Source organism: Heterocephalus glaber, unplaced genomic scaffold (genome assembly GCF_053883595.1).
Source record: "Heterocephalus glaber isolate CG9 unplaced genomic scaffold, H.glaber_assembly_v1.0 deba00001140, whole genome shotgun sequence".
Classification (NCBI taxonomy): Eukaryota; Metazoa; Chordata; class Mammalia; order Rodentia; family Bathyergidae; genus Heterocephalus; species Heterocephalus glaber.
Genome location: NW_028258200.1, coordinates 2,539,289 through 2,556,306, shown reverse-complemented (window position 1 = coordinate 2,556,306; position 17,018 = coordinate 2,539,289). Strand labels below are relative to the sequence as shown.

At 47.3% G+C, this 17,018-nt stretch overlaps 1 protein-coding gene and 1 pseudogene across 1 annotated transcript; one reads left to right on the top strand and one right to left on the bottom strand.

Annotated features, from left to right (window-relative positions):
- Positions 1 to 318: 318 nt before the first annotated feature.
- Positions 319 to 1,589, bottom strand: LOC101715239 (ribosomal L1 domain-containing protein 1 pseudogene; annotated as a pseudogene).
- Positions 1,590 to 9,348: 7,759 nt separating this feature from the next.
- Crabp1 (cellular retinoic acid binding protein 1) lies at positions 9,349 to 16,291 on the top strand. Its single transcript, XM_004872098.4, has 4 exons — positions 9,349 to 9,525; positions 9,786 to 9,964; positions 11,823 to 11,936; positions 15,997 to 16,291. Exons 1-4 carry the CDS (start codon positions 9,456 to 9,458, stop codon positions 16,045 to 16,047), a joined length of 414 nt encoding a protein of 137 aa, XP_004872155.1. The 5' UTR covers positions 9,349 to 9,455; the 3' UTR covers positions 16,048 to 16,291.
- Positions 16,292 to 17,018: the final 727 nt, after the last annotated feature.

Here is a 17,018-nt window from a genome sequence, read left to right as displayed (position 1 = left end):
AACCCAGGCCTATTTTTTTTTTTTTTGGTACCCGGGATCAAACTCAGGACCTTGCCCTTTCGAGGCAGGTGCGTGGTGGCACCACTGAGCTAAATCCCTGGCCCCAGGCCTCATTTTTGAAGAAGGCTGCAATGGTGGATCAGGACCCGAGTCTTTTATTTTATTCATTTATTTGTAATGGTGTGGAGGACTGAGGCCAGAGCCTTGTGCGTGCTGGGCAAGCCCTCTACTACTAGGTACTTCTCCAGCCCGGGACCCAAGGATTTTCCAACAACTGTCAGCTCACTCTGCTGTTTCCTTCTGGTTGAGTCACTGATTTTAGGTTGACTGGGGCACTTTGGGGTTGTTTGGCAATTGTTTAGGAGTGTAGGGAGCTTTCCTTGTAGATTTATTAGTAATAGCGAAGAGCTTGGCCTCTGGCTTCTTTGGAGTCTGTCTCAGCTCTTTCTTCCCTGGTGAGGGTTTTCTTTGTTTCTTCTTCTGTCCCATTTTTGGCTTCCTCCCTGGACCTGCACCCAGGGCCTCAGGAGCCGGCAGGGCCTTTCTCTTCTTGCCCTTAGGTGTGTTGGGACCAGGACTCTTTTTTGGAGACTTCTCTGTCACATGTTTTTGCGCCTCAACATTTCCTTTTACTGGAGTCTCACTTATTGGTACCAGTTGTGGAATTTCATCGTCAGACTCATTTTTCACCCTAATTTGGGTTTTTCCTTTGCCAGTCTTTTTCTTCCGGGACCCATAACTCCTCACGGAAGCACCTTTGCTTTTAGATGCTACGCCACCTTTAGTTAGGACTGATGCGGCCTTCTTAGCTTTTTCCTTTAACTTTTTTTTCCCTCTTCACTTTCTGCTTTTCATGGTATTTTTCCTCTCTTTTCTTCCTCTTAGCTTCCTTTTCCCTCAGTTCACTGATAGAGATTTTGTTGGTTTCATTCTGATAAGAGATAAATGAGGAAAAGATGGGAAGGGAAACCGACTTCCCAGTTTTCACGAACAGGAGTTTCACACTTTTCCACTTCTCCAGCAATTTTTCTGAAAGACTTTCCATCACAGCAACAATGTTTTCAGTGATGTGTTGAGCCTGCATTCCAGCATGACCGATGCGTATAGCACTGCAAGAACCACTTTTAGAGATGTTTAAGACAGTCTCAGCTAGAGCGCTGTTGATCTCTTTTGATAAATTCTTGGCCTGAAGGTTTACAGGTATTGGAACTTTCTTCCTTTGGTAGAAGTGCCTTCCTATGTGCGAGGGCAAAAGCCACCTAATTCTTTCATCAGTAAGAAAGACGTCAAAACTATTCAGGAAGCGGAGCTTGGCTTCATAGGCTTTATATTCTGTTTTTAAAATTCGGAAAGGAATAATCTGAGAGATTGTTTTACTTCTATGCTTGTTCAAAAGCTTTTTATAGAAGCGTTCTGTCTGTTCAGCTGACTGGAGTTCATCCTTGGTAAATAAACAGATTTCTGACAAATCTGATAGAACATTATGAGGCAAGGACCTACTCTTTGTCCAGCTGCTCCAGTGAGGTCAACTCCGCTGGAGTTGAGGTGGCGGCTGAAGGCGACTGTCCGGTGGAGGACGAGTCCTCCATTTCGCTCACACCTCGTGCAAATTAGGCCAACCACCAGGGTTGTGTATTTCTAACAAGAGCCCATGTGATCTGATGCTTCCACAGGTCCAGCCAGGCAGGAAGTCCTTTCTGGCTCAGACCATTCACAGAGCTTGTGCCCTTCCTTCCAAGCACTGAGCTGGCTCTCCCAGCCTCAAAACGCACCACCAAGATGCAAGCCTACAGTAAGCAAACCAGCCAGCCTGACTTGGAGTCTTCTATTTCCTCTGAAGCTGGTGTGGACCTAGTTGTTCTGGGAGTGTCTTCAGCACCCCTGCTTTATAGTTGGGCAGGCACTTGGGATGACATAGCTGTCTCCCCCGCTAACATCACAAGGACTGGCATCCACTCTTGCTTTCCAAGGGTCAGGTGCTGATTTGCCAGGGCAGTGAGCAAATAACCACAACTTGGGTACCTCGAGGAACTGAAAATTACTGAATCCATGTTTGAGAAGCCAGAAGCCTGAAGTCAAGGTGTCAGCAGAATGGGTTCCTTCTGAGATCTGGGATGGAAGGACCTGCTTTGAGCCTCTCTCCTGGACTTGTGCCTTTTTACATTTTCTTTCTTCTCTGTGTCAATATCCACATTTACATTTTTTATAAGAACACTGATTGTGCTGGATTAGAACCTACCTGGCTGATTTTATTTTAACGTGAATACTTCTGTAAAGACCCTAATCTCCAGATAAGGTTGTATTATCTCTTCTCCATCTTCTGCACTGCCTGGCACAGTCATTCCTCCCTTCTCCAACCCCTTTGGATCATTCCTCTATTATTGCACTGATGACAGAGTGGTCACTAGGGTTTGCTTACTGCTTTGCCTTCCTTCTTTCTTGTATCTGGTGGCATCATAGAAGTTGGACCAGACTCACTTATCAGCTCTTGGAGGCTCAGAGCCTGGACTGAGATAATCACGGATTTAAATCCTATCTCTGCCTATTTCTCCTCTGTGACCTTGAAAGGTCAATTCACCTCCAACTCCCATTTCTAAATCTCTAAGTGGCTACACTAACAAACATCATAGGATTAGTTGAGGATTTCAGGGCCTAGAACATGGTAGATCGTTTTAAAAATGGGCAATGAGTGAATGAAACAACTCAAAGGAGAACCCAGAGTTCCCGTGTGGGCTGGTGGACAGCCAAGAGTGAGTTGAACATAAATTCAAGATGGACACCGTATGCTCCTTTATTTTCACATTAATTAATTCATTAATTCATTTCACCTTTCAAAGTAGATGTGGTTCCTACTTTAGAGGAGGAAATTGAGGCTCGCCATGGCAGGGACAAAGGCAACCCAGGACCAAAGCCTAGCTGGATGGAGAAACAAATCTGCCATGTGCCTGGATTTCAGCAGCATCATCCTCTATGGCATTCAGGCAGTCAGATGCCCTGGGCCCCAGAAATCTTTCCTGAGCCCAAGATCCCTGGGACTGGTAGGAAAGAAATAAAGGCTTCCCACTGCTCCACTGTGTGACCAGGACCAAACACTGCTAAGGTCCCCATCTGTACCATAAACCACAGAGCAGGGAAGTCAGAGCCTGAATCTGGGGCCAGCTCACCTGGGCTCACCTCCCAGCTCTGCACTGCATCAGCAGAGTGACCGAGGACACTGCTTGAGCCTTGTTTTTCCCATCTGTAAATGGGTACCCATCTCAATAGTCCATGATAAAGAATAAATGAATCCATCCTTGTGAACCATGTGGTACAATGCCTGGCACACAATAAACATTCAATAAACTTTAGCTATTTGTGCATATTCTACTAAAGTACTCCATGGCCCCTACAGCCCTTCAGTCTTCTGACTCCTCATCCAGTGCTCCTTCCACCCCATTAACCTAGAAGAAACCCCCTAAGCAGGGTGAGTCCAGCCCAAATGCCTTTCTTCTCCAGGAATCCAGTTCTTCTTTGTCCTGTTTTGCTGACTCTCAAATTGTCCTGGACAGGGCATGGTGGCCCCAGCCCCCATTCCACAGAGCTGCTGTGAAGTTCCCCACTGGGACACTCTTCAGAGCCCCAGCTTTCGGGTGCTGAACTCTGACCCCCATTCTTCCAGCATGAATTCGGCCTGCCCAAGGGAATGGGGCCCAAGCCAGTGGTCCCTCAGGGGGCTTGGGCCTTGGCATGCTTCCAAGCAAAAGCAGCAAAGCTCAGCAGAAATGTCCTGGGTAGGGATGTGGGTCAGTGGCCTAGAGAAGCTAGTGATATGGGGTTTGCAAAAGCTGCCAGCAGGAGAACAAAGGGATTTTAGAGATAGGGTCAGGCCTGAATGCCTGCCCCTGAAGACTTGACACAGGAGAGGAAACAGAGGAAAGGCCAGGAATTGGCCACGCCCTGGCCAACAGCAGCCAGTGGGGGGAAACTCTGTTGGTGGGGCCTATGAATCTGAGCTTCTAAGAAGCTCCCCACTGCTGTGATGCCTGGCTCACAGCACAGATTGGCTTAAGGGGGCCCATCTTAAAAGGGGGCTCTCTAATACCCCCTTCTCTCCACTGCCGGCCTTTCCAGGCAACAGTCTTCTCCCTAGGCCCTGGCAATGTGTGCACCAGCTCAGATCCACTCTCCACAAGGCTCCATGGTGACTTTCCAAAAACTGCAATCGGACCATGAATCACCTCTGCTCAAGTCTCTTCGATGTAGCCGTCTGGGAACACTGCACTTGTGGATCCTGTCCCTGGTCATCTGACTTCTGCTCGCCTCCTAAGTCTTACCTTCTAGCTCACCCCCTGCAGGCTGTGCAATCTTGAAATGCTGGAAGATACGCAGTCCCCAAATGCACAGTTCTGTGTTGTAACTCCTGGTAACAGGCAGTACCTCTCAGCCCTTCAGGCCCTCCACATGCTCTCTTAGGGCTCCATCTAGGCTGGGCTCAGCACCATTAGCCCACACGGTGGTCACAATTTCCAGGTGTCCCCCTAGTTAAAGTAAATTCTCAGGAGAGAACCTGGGTTTCAACTGCTCAGCTCCCAGACCTGCATCCAGTTCCTGGTTAGGGAGATGGTCCGCAAGGATTACTGAGTAGAAAGGTATGAGACAGGAAGGGAAAAGAGAAAGACAGGAGGCTTGGTGGACTTGGGGCAATTCCACCAGGAGCTGGGTCTCATCTACTCAGCAGGCGTATCATTCTGAATCCTGACGCTGAATCCAGAGAAATGCTGCTTTTGCAACCCTCTTGGCTCCAGGGTTCCCCTGGTGGCCAGGCAGGTATGGACAGCCTGGACTATCAATCCTTGTGCCATTAGATGAAGCCTGGGGCTTCTGAGAAACCCTGCCTCCTCCTAGCTTCCCTGGCCACCTCTGATTGTTCACTGACGAGGACGGTGAGCTTACAAAGACTCCAGCACCATCTCACACCGTGGACCCATCCTGCCTGGCTGGGTTCTTTGCTATGTGTTGGCCACTCACTCCCCTTGGTCCTATGTATGTATGTGTGTGTGTGTTTGTGTGGGAGTGCTGGGGGAGGGGGTGACCCCAGAAGGCACGACTAGGGGAAACAGAGGGGTTCCTACCCCCTAATGGACTCATCACCCACTCTATAGAACGGATTTTTTTTTCCGGTATCAGGGATCAATCTCAGGATCTTGTACTTGTAAGGCAAACGTGGCACCACTGAGCTAAATCCCTGGCCTCTAGAATGACTATTTTAAACATATATGAAAATATTAGAATGATGTCATGACTCCCAGAGCCCCACTGCCCAGCTCAACAAGCAGACCTTCCTGGCCAGGATCTGAATGGAACCCTCTCCTACCACCCATGGAACCTGCAGGACACAACATTAGGTTACAACATCCCATCCCATACTTTTTACTATAAATTGGTACTTTAGCATAATAGTAGCTGGCTGTGTGTCTCAGTAGCTGTGCCTGGCGGAGACCAGAAGTAAGCTTTGTGTTTACTCACTCGATACGATGAACAGCAAGGTGTGTGCACGTGTGCAAAAGTGTCAAACTAGGATTTTCACCTACATAATGCTCTGCTAACAGGTTTCGCATGTGTTACCTGGACATCACAGGGGTTAAAATACACCCACACCACTCTTCTGATATGAAAGCATGTATTTTACCATAATGGAATATGGGTGTGACTTATGGTAGCTGCACCTGGGGAAAGCAAAAACTCATCTGTGCATTCACCTACTTGGCAGACAAACAGCAACATGTGTACAGGAGCTCCAAAGCAGCAACAGGTGAGTTTTACTTGTGAAATGCTCATTGCTAAATTTCTCGGCATTTAGGATTTGTTTGAAAAGAAAGTGTTGTTTTTTTTTATTTTTCTGGTACAATGTGCCAATTCAGAACAATGGCAAATGAAAAACCAGATTTGCAAGTTTTAGAGGAGGTCAAAAGTGAATCATCTCCTGGTGTTGTGGTGCATGCCTGTAATCCCAATACTCGGAAGGTTGAGGCAAGAGGATCGCCGTGAGTTTGAGGCCAGCCTGGGCTATACAGTGAAGTGAGTTCAAGGCCAGCTTGAGCTACATAGGGAGACTCTGTCTCAAAAAAAAGTGAATCATCAGATTACTCATGTTCTGATGAAGATGATATTGACTTTGATGTTGGCCATGTAAGCCAAAGTTCCTGTGACAGTGAAATGGAGCAAGAGCCAACTGATACAGACACAGGAAATGCAAACCTCCTTGATTTAGATGACAAAGAAAACAGCAGTGTGAGTACATATTTGAATAGTCGAAATGTTGTGAAATGGTCCTGCAACCAAATGGAACGATCCAATGTTAGAACTAGATCCAAAAATATAGTGAAGATCTTGGGGGAGTGAAACCTATTGGACAGAATGTCAGCACTGCCATTCATTGCTGGAAATTGTAACAGACGAAGTGCTACAAAATGTTGTGAAATACACAAAGCCTGAACTACAAGTAAAATGTTCTGTATGCACCAATAGTCATATTAAAAAATGTACTTATGATACCTCACTAGGTGAACTGAAAGCATTCATAGGTCTGCTATACTTTCCAGGGATTTCTCACGGTAATCACAGGAATGTAAAAGACTTCATAGAATGGGCCGGGGATTTAGCTCAGTGTTTCAGCCACCTACTCTGCAAGTGCAAGGACCCAAGTTTAATCCCCAATACTTCCCCACCCCCAAAAAAAGACTTATAGAAAACCGATAGGTCAAAATGTGACATAAAAATTTATGCCCTTGTAGATGTGAAGACTTATTATGCTTTCAATTTAGAAATTTTTCCTGGAACTCAGCCACAAGATCCTTATTCATATAGTAATAAACTGAATGATACTGTGAACAGACTTGTTCCCATCTCCCAAACTAACCCAAATGTGACATTAGACAATTGGTTTACCAGTTTCCAATTGATGTTACATTCACTAACAAAGCACAAGTTGACAAGCATGGGAACTGCACACTGGAACAAAGCAGAAATTCCAAATGAAACGTTGCAATTTCAAAACAGAATTGTATAGTACAATCTTTGGATTTCAGAAAGATTTACATTGGCCTTGTATATGGCAAAGAAAAACAAACTGGTACTGCTGATGTGAACATAGCACCACAATGGAAACATTGATAGGGAAACCTGGAGACAAAATGGAAACCTGAGATGGCAACTTTCTACAACAAAACCAAAGGCGGAGTAGATGTTGTTGATGAGTTATGCAGCAACTATGATGTCACTTGAAACACAAAGCGTTGGCCAGTGGTTGTGCTTTACTTGATCCTAAACGTATATGGCATAGTTTGCTAGTTTATGAAGAAAATAACAAGTGCAAGATATGGAGATCTGGGCGTGGTGGTGCAAGCCTGTAATCCCAGTACTTGGGAGGGTGAGGCAGGAAGATTACCATGAGTTCGAGGCCAGCCTGGGCTACACAGTGAGTCAGGGCCAGCCTGAACTACAAAGTAAGATCTTGTCTCAAAAAAAAAAAAACAAGCAAAAAAGCAAAAACAAAAACAACCCATGGAGAAATTTTCTTAGAGAATTGGGACTGGGACTCATGAGAGATAATTTACAGCAGAGGGAAAAAAAATGTTTCTGCCCAGGGAACTGTGCAAAAAAATTGTGGAGCACACTAGTGAGCTGACAGGTGAACAAGTAGGTGCAGCATTCCAAAGACCTAGTACTACAACAACAGAAAAACCAAAAAGATGTCAAATGTGCCCTACAGGAAAGAACAGGAAAACAAAACATATACACTATCAGTGTAAGTGATACTTGTGTATGGAACATGCAGTTTTCACGCGTGAAGACTGCCTTAGGTGTGACAGTTGAAGCAAAGATTTCTGTGGTAGACTTTTATTTGTATTTACATTCTAGTTCACATAGCTTTTGTGCACCTTCTTTTCTTTTTTGTTTGTTTGTTTTTGGTACCAGGGATCAAACTCAGGTCCTTGTGCTTGAGAGGTAGGTTCAGTGCCACTAAACTAAATCCCTGGCCCTCATGTAGGTTTTTATTTCTGATGTCATCTTTTAGGGTTTGTAAACAAGTACATAGCTGATATGAAATTGTTGATGTCTATTCTAAGCACTCATTACATATTTGACATTTTATTTTATTGATATTTTATTTTCCTGTGAAGTGCACATTGTATAATGTAGTAGGCAGCTCCTGACAAAACAGGAAGAGAAGAGAGGTGACAAGAATGGCCTGCCACATAGGAAAGGAGAGCTAAGCACATGTGCTACCAGTGTAAGCGATATATGTGTATGGAACATGCTGTTACCATGTGTGAAGACTGCCTTGACTGTGATAATTGAAGTAAAGATTATTTTTGTTGTAAATTTCTATTTCTATTTTCATTGTAGTTCACATAGGAATTTATTTCTGATGTTATCTTTTAGGTTTTGTAAGCAAGTACACAGCTAATGTGAAAATGTTGATATTTATTCTAAACAGATAATACATATGTAGAATTTAATACCTTATTTTATTGATATTTTATGTCCCTTTTAACTACACATTGTATAATATAATAAGAACCTCCTGACAAAACAGCAAGACCAGTGAGATGTCAAGTACGTCCTACAAAAAGGCCAGAAAAGCAAAACACATGTGCTGTCAGTGTAAGGGATACATGTGTATGGAACATGCTGTTGTCATGTGTGAAGACTACCTTAGGTGTGATAATTGAAGTAAAGATTTTTTTTTTGTAGAGTGCTATTGGTATTTTCATTGTAGTTCATATAGGAATTTATTTCTGTTGCTCTTTTTTAGATTTTGTATACCAAAAAAAGACAAAGTTGAAAATCTTGATGCTTTTTTATAAACACTGGATAAGTATTAAAAATTCAATACTTTATTTTTTCCTGTTAAGTACTAATTGTTCAATATAATAAAACTCATACGATTAAAATTCATACTTAATCAATAGAGATATTCTGAAGAATAAACGTGAGTATTACGCACCCACGTTTCTGCACCTTTAAGATAAAACTGGAGTTATGCCTCGCAGGCTATAATGGCATGTGGTGGCCAAGGCGGCAGGGTTGCCCACCCAGCTGGAAAGCTGGCTCCAGGTCTGCCCTAGAGAAGGCCGGCGCGAGGAGGGGGCAGTGCAGGTACGGCTGGGTGGGACTCGGGGGGAACATCAAACTGGAGTGGGGCGGAAGGCGGCGGGGCCGGGGCAGGACCCGCAGCTCAGTAGGGGAGGGCCGGCAAGAGGTGGGGGCGGGACCGGGGCGGGGCCAGCTGCTAGGCGGGATTGCTCCCAGAGCGGTGTGGGCGGGGAAGTGGGAGGGGCCGCGGCGCCTCTGGGGTGTTCCCTGGACTCCAGATCGCGGCGGGTGCACCCGCAGTCTCCGCCGTACAGCCCCCGTGCAGCTTCGTCGCCTCGCAGCCGCTGTCCGCTGTCCCCGCGCCTGCCGCTGCCACCATGCCTAACTTCGCCGGCACCTGGAAGATGCGCAGCAGCGAGAACTTCGACGAGCTGCTCAAGGCGCTGGGTGAGCGGTGTGGGACCGCCGACGCGGGAGCGGGGGCAGCTCGGAGCGGGGCACGGGGAGCCACGGGGAGGCATCCGAGGAGGGCGTCGCAGGGTTTCTGCTCCCCGGGCCCGGCTTGGCACGCGAGTGTGGCGCCCATCGACGGTGCCCCCTGCTTGCCTGGATTGGCAAGTGGAAGTCATGGGGTCCGGGGACCGCAGGGACCTAGACCCAGGGACTCCCAGGCCTTGTCACCCCCGTGACCGCGTGGCCTCGCGCAGGTGTGAACGCCATGCTTAGGAAGGTGGCGGTGGCGGCTGCCTCGAAGCCGCACGTGGAGATCCGCCAGGACGGCGACCAGTTCTACATCAAGACGTCCACCACGGTGCGCACTACGGAGATTAGCTTCAAGGTCGGCGAAGGCTTCGAGGAAGAGACGGTGGACGGCCGCAAGTGCAGGGTGAGGCCCCACGCAGGTCCCACCGCCCTGACCCCCGTCCCTCTGCAGCAAGGGACACGCTTAGGTTGCTAATGTTTGCGGAGTTGGGGCTACCTCGGTGTCCTCCAGATCCCACCCCAAATCCCTCCCAGGTGTGAACCTGCGCACATAGCGGCTGGGTCGCCCAGCGCCCAGCTGTGGTTCTTTCAGCAATGCGTGTGTCCTTGGCCCAGAAGGTTTGCGTGGAGCTGGAGGTTGGATGGCTGCCTGCTTCCCAGCCACTGCTGCTGAATTTCCTGTAGCAGGTGGAGCGTAAGCTGCTGCATCCCGCCTCCTGGGTCCCAGTGTTGCGCGGGAACCTCTGGATCCAGTTTCAGCGATCCCCATGGCCCGGCACCCTCCCTGCCTGCCTTTAGCCAGGTTCTTAAAGGAAAGACAGAATCTCTCAAAGCAGCCCAGGTCCTGGCTGGGAGAATGCGCAAAGTGCCCTCTCTTAAGTCCTCGAGGGCCTAAGGTTTTTGTTTCTCCGAACATTGGCCCCAAAGATGCATAAGGGGACTGAAGCAAGGATTTGTGGATTCCTTTTTTTATGGGCAAAAATTGCCTTTGGTTAAGCAGATGGAAAAGTAATTGCTGCTGCCACCACTTATTTTAAGTAAGTGAGAGACTATTTCCCTGCCTTTCTCTAATGTTTTAAAAACGAAAAAAAAAAAAGTAATAGCATTCCTAAGAGTGGGAAATTGTTTCTTTCCTCTTTGCTGAGCAGTGCCTGTCTGATCTGAGAGTGCCTGGCTCCAGAGAGGTAGCAGACACAGCCCCCTCCCCCAACAGACTGCCTCACAAGGCATCTCTGGCTTCCAAATGATGTCCAGGCTTGGAACTCACACATCTGAGGCCCAACTCTCAGCAGTGTTTGCAAAAGCAGAAGAGCAGGACAAGATTGTTAGAGCAAAGGGCAGAAGTCTAAGAGAAAAGCTTGGAAATAGGCTGGGCTCAACTTGGGGACACCCAATGGTGACTCCTGCCAGGGAGGATAATTCAGATTTAAAAACAAAGCAAAGGTTGTATAGCCTCCTGGAGAGTGGGCTTTAGTTATCCCCCAGCCCCTCTCCCTACCCCACCTGCCTAATGAGTGTCCCATGTGCTAGTTAGGGTGTGATTATGTGCCCATTTGGGGCTGTTCAGCCCAGCTGTTCCCCACTTGGCTCTGTGCAGACCCTGGGGAACCTGCAGGCAATCTCTCCTTCTACTCCCTCCTCCAGCAGCATGAAGACCCTTCAGATCAGTTTGAGTTTTAAATTTTTTTTCTAGAAGGATGTAACCTGGAAAGTGGAGGCATTTTTATCCCCAGACACCTGGGTTTACTGAGCAGACTGTGCCACATCTGGAGAGGAGTGAAGATAGAAAGGAGCGTGTTATCCCCAAATCCATCTCTTCAGGGTCACACTCTTGACCTGCTGGCCACTAATGTGATTACACAGTGGTGTCCTAGCTGTTATAAAATTCTCTAGTTCTGATGTGAAGGTTCTTGCCTTTAAAGATTTCTTGAGTTAGTCCATTCTGACATCAGTGAATCATTGTGTTCTCTGAATTTCATTCCTAGAAACATAAAGCAAGCCTAAGGCTTTGCCGCTTCTATGACTTGTGTGTGTGTGTGCGAGCCTGCATGTGTGCAATATGACATGTATTTATACCCCATAAAATCCATGACCTGCACTCTAGATTTAGATTCATCTGGCTCTGCAGAGAAGATTCTGTGTCTGCCGACAAGGACCATGTGTTGCTTCTCCACAGAGCAATTACTTTCCAGCGCTCATTGTTGTCTATCTTCCACCACTGAGTCTGTAATTAATGTCACTAATGATTTTCCTGTCCGTAGAGTTTAGCTACTTGGGAGAATGAGAACAAGATTCACTGCACGCAAACTCTCCTCGAGGGCAACGGCCCCAAAACCTATTGGACCCGTGAGCTGGCCAACGACGAGCTCATCCTGGTGAGGGACCCCTAACCCCGAAAAAGCCCCAAGGTTCCCCAGATGACCCTGCGGTGGGCTACACAGATATGTCACCCTCATGCATCTCTTCAGAGAAAGACATTTGCCTTGGGTTGTTTGAGCAGAATGCCTGAGGGGACTGTGTAGGTGAGAGGAAATCATTGCCAAACTGCTGGCAAGGGAGAGGAGTGGCTAAGAGGGCAGCATGGGGCCAGGGAGGGGCTGCTGCCTGTGCTGTCCAAGCTTCTGTGTCCCTGCAGCCATGGGGTGACAGGCTCCAAACCAGAATGCTTGGCTGTCTGGGCTCCGTGAGGTGCCCCAGGCTCACACTGCAGAAGGTGGGTTTTTTTGGTGTGGTTTTGTTTGGTTGGTATTTTTTTGTTTGTTTTTTCTTATTACCCATTTCTCTGGCTGAGAAAGCTTTCAGAAATTTTTATCACATCAGTACTCAGAGCCATAGAGAACGTTTTTACCCCCAGCTTTACAAACCCCAGTGTCCTTTGGGAACCAAGTGAGTACTGCTAATTTGGGAAGAGTCTGAAACACGATGTGAGCAGTGGGCTCCAAGTTCAAAGTATGCAGACAGAAACATTTCAAATACCCTCAGCCAAACAAAGCCTGCCCCCCAGGCCAAGTTAGGACTCCCGGAGCTTAATCGCACTCCTCATTTCCCTTTGTGTTTCAGAATTGACCCAACTTTCCTCGAACCACATCCAACCCCTGGGTGAAGCCAACGTGGGCAACTTAGAATTTCTATGCTTTGTTCTCCATCGGGCATTGGGTTAACATCTCCCCTCTAAGATATCTGCCCCATCTTAGTGAACGTCACCCCAAAATACTGGGAACAGGAGGTGGTGAGGTGGGTGAGGGGTGCTGGGAAAGGATACCCTGCATGACCTGGGCATAGCCCCTCCTGTCCCAAGCTCCGTCTCCATTCAGTCTGATGAGGGATTGGGGTGAATCCTGGCCCCTGAGATCCCCTCAGCCTGGACATCACATGTTTATTCTCCAAGCAGACCCCACATTGAGCTGAAGCTTCTTGGTCTCTCTCTCTCTGGTCTCTCCCCCTCCTCACCTCCTCCTCCTCCTCCTCCTCCTCCTTCTCCTCTCTCTCTCTCTCTCTCTCTCTCTCTCTCTCTCTCTCTCTCCCCCCTCTCCTCTCTCTCCCTCTCCCTCCCTCTCCCTCCCTCTCCCTTTTCCTCTCCCTCCCTCTCCCTTTTCCTCTCCCTCTCCTCTTGTCCTTTGTGGGGATGATTTAACATGCTTTGCTTCTTCCTAGAGAAAGGACTGGCTTAATTTGCAACCTGGCTAATTCTGTTTGCAGGGAATGAATACTTGATGGGGTTGGGGAGCAATCTGAGGCTAAGACTTGCAAATCTAGGAGAAAAGGCATGTACAGTTTACCAGGCCCAGAGAGAGAAAAGGGAGGATGATTTTAGAGTTCTTGTGTATAGCCAAGGGTTAAGCAGGAACAGTCTGCTTGCAGAAGGTGTGATTTTGTTAACCTCTATAGCATCTGACAGCCAGAGTCCACACCAAATTCCGCCATAAGGACTCTACCTCCGAATCACCTCTCCAGGGCCATGACACCACCCCGCCCCCCAGCATCATTCCCTGGCCCAGCAAATAGATATACAAGCCTCAGAGGGAGTGTTAATTCTTGGCATTTGGGATCTGAAATGTGGGCTTTCTTTCAAGGGTTATTATCATTAATAAATCCAAAATGTCAGGAGATGTAATCTCCATATAACAAGAGGCAAATTTTGCTAGTTAAGTTGAAATCTGCTCTCCCAGGGCCAACAGTAAATTGCCCCTGAACTGCAAAGTTGTCTTTCTTTGAAAGCTGAGTATACTCAACACAACTCTGAAATAGTCTATGAAGAATTTCTTTCAGGAACCTCTAAGCATTGTTTGCAGGCTTAGAAGGCCACGTCAAGTGTGATTGCAAATGGGATTTCTGTTTTATTTTGTTTTTATTTTTTGAGACAGGATCTTGCTACGTAGTTCAGGCTGGCCTTGAACTCACTGTGCAGTCCAGGCTGACCTTGAACTCACAGCAATCCTCCAGCCTCAGTCTCTGGAGTCCTGGGATCACAGGCATGCACCACCATACCCTACATACAAGTGGGATTTCTTCCTAAGTTATAAAGCCATTCGTTACCTTGAGTTAGCTGTCAGATAACTGGAATAGTTATGACGCCAGTAAAAAGTCAAATCCCTAAACTTAGGTATTCAGATACTCAGTGGCCAGAGAGCACAAAGAGTTCTGAAAAGCCAACGTGTTTCTGAGGGCTACAAACATGGAAGAAGTAGATTTATGTGGGGAACCACTTCCCCCACACTTCCAGCATAGAGAATCCTCCACATTCCTGGCTGACAGGAAAGAGGCAGTGTCTAGCCCCAGATGAAACTGCCCTTCTGGTCATGAGATTCCCAGTGTGATCATTTGCTTCCTTAATCACTGAAGACCAGAGGTGTTTCTCTGAAACACACATGTTGGGATAAAGCCCTAGCACATGTCCTCTGAGAGCATCTAAGGGCTCCAGAGGTAAGAATCTGAATATCCTCCCATAAATATGTACAGTGATTATGTGTTAACTCAAAAGAGAAAAAATGGGTGTGGGAGCTCAGTGGTACAGCACTTGCCTGGCATGTGCAAGGCCTTGGGTTCCATTCCTAGCATTAAAAACAAAAGAAAAAAAAAGAAGAACCTGAAGCTTCTAAGACAACTAAACTCTTAGTCTAGTGGTTTTAAATTCTCTGTCTCTCAGGCCATTTTGAGAATCTGGAGGATAAGGACCCTTCTGTAGGTTAGTGAACTTCTGCAGACTAGGGAAGTTTTGCTTTTGTGTTTGTCTTTTGAATGCACACATTGCTTTCCCTGTTCTCAGTGCCTTTGAGAAGCCCAGAAGAACAGGCCTGTGAGTAATTGCTAGTTTTTGGAAAAGTCAAAACAGCTTACTTATGGCCTCTATCATTTCAGGGGCCAGAAGAAAAATGTCCCCCTCTGTCTATGGAATGATTGATGCCCTCCCCACAGCAAACAAACAAAGAGCCATAGAATTTTAGCTGGAAAAAGCCTTTGGGATCACCTCGTTCAAGTCTGCCCCTCCTTCAACACCACCACTGCCTGTCTCTTCCCCCTAAGCCCAGAGAGGAGGCGCCTTCCCATCCTTACCTGGCTGGAGTTTGCAGAGAGGTCCAGGAAGCCAGTGCTGTGCTTTTGTAGCTGAGACCAGTTTCCTAGCCTAAAGGTGACCCAAGTATTAGTCATCCCTTCATATCCCTGGGAATTGGTACCAAAATCCTCAGATACCCAATACGGATATGTTCAAGTTCCTCATATCAAATGGTATAAAATTTGCATATAGCCTAAGTACCTCCTCCCATGTACTTTAAACCATCTCTAGATTCCTTATGATACTTAGTACAGTGTAAATGCTGAATGTGAGTTGTCACTCTACTGCATTGTTTAGGGAATAATGATGAAAAAAGTACACACATGTTTAGTACAGAGGTAATTTTTTAGAAAGTATTTTCAATCTGTCATTGATTGGATATGAGGAGGTGGAACCCGGAGATACAGGGCCCGCCTGTCTCCCAGCTGATGGCTGCTCCTGAAAGTCCATTCTGTTCCATTTCCACTCCAGTCCCATCTGGATGGCCAGCACTGACCCCATGGCTTCAGGTGCCTAGGCCCCTGGCTGTCTTGAAGTCATTTGAAAGGACACTGAGCCCCTTTAGAAATGTCCAACATGACGTGGTTCCCCTTTTAATTTCAAAACTAATGCAAGAAACTTCCACTGTTTATGTCAGCACACACAGGTTCCAGAAGGGCACAACTCTATACAGTTGTCTGAACCTCCGTGGCTCCCCTGCCAATGGGAAGCTGAAGCGGAAACCCTAAACCCTTGGTGCTTGGTGTGAGCCCTCGGAACAGGAAACTGGATGTCTGTCACAAAGGGTTTTAGCAGGGCAGCGAGTGGCCTTGTTTGTGATGTGCTTTAAGCATTTTGCACAGGTAATTGGTACTGATCTGTTTTCCTTTTCTCCTGTGCAGACGTTTGGCGCTGACGACGTGGTCTGCACGAGGATTTATGTTCGAGAGTGAAGGTGGCCGGCTTGCTCCTGCGTTGGGGATAGGATGCAGGTTTCCCTGAGGAACACATCCTAGGTCTGAGCTGCCAGTGAGCCGGCCCTCCCCTGTTAACACTAGGTGACCCCATTTCCTGTGACAGTGTTGTAGTGCCCCCCAACCCCCAAGGCCTCTATGCCTTGTGTACCCTGTGCTCCCTGTAGCTTGGCATTCACACAGTTGCATTGGTCATTAAACAGATTGGATGTGTCTCTAGGCATTTTCCTTTGGGATTGCTCCTTGGGTTTCCATGTGGGTGTTGCTGTGTCCTGGTGCCCTCAGCGGTATGTTGTTCTACGTGGTGACCCAGCTGCAGTCTGCTGGCCTGGGACTGTACAGATCAGCGGCCACATGCTGGATTCCTGTAGACTGGCTGGATATGGGCTGCAGACCCAGGTGTGCAGGGACCACAACAGGTTGTTTGGTGATTGACTTTGTTGCTCCTGGTGGCTTCCAGCAAGATGGAAAGGGCACATTCAAAAGGTTGAATGAGGAGCGCTCATAAGGAAGGGGCTGTTCACAAAGGCACCCACAAAGGACAGTACAGACAGCCTTGCCTGCAGACGGGGAGGGAGAGTCCAGACCATGGGAGCTGTCACCTGGGAGTGAGGCCACCCTCAGCCCTGAGACTTGTGTTCATACATAGAGGACACAGCCAGGGTCAAAACCATGGCCACCATGAATGAGGCAGGAGAAGTGTGTCTTAGAGGTGGGAGATGGGTGTCCTGACCTCCCACCTATCAGTCTCCACCTACTTTACTCAACTGCTAAATCTACCCAGAAGTTGTGGTAAAAGAGTATGGGGCCAGGTGGAAAATGGATCTGAACATGCAAATATAGATAATGACTCATGTTTGAAGATCAGGAGTTTCACATAAAAATCTGGATTTCTATTTTCTTAAGATAAAAATGGGAAAATCTGGCATTCCTGGACCTGCATTCCCACA

What these genes read in the sequence shown, in the direction of transcription:
- Crabp1 (XM_004872098.4), top strand. Translation starts at nt 9,456, where the DNA reads ATGCCTAACTTCGCCGGCACCTGGAAGATGCGCAGCAGCGAGAACTTC. An exon ending in CGAGCTGCTCAAGGCGCTGG is followed by an intron (nt 9,526 to 9,785) that starts GTGAGCGGTGTG and finishes GGCCTCGCGCAG; the next exon opens with GTGTGAACGCCATGCTTAGG. An exon ending in CCAACGACGAGCTCATCCTG is followed by an intron (nt 11,937 to 15,996) that starts GTGAGGGACCCC and finishes TCTCCTGTGCAG; the next exon opens with ACGTTTGGCGCTGACGACGT.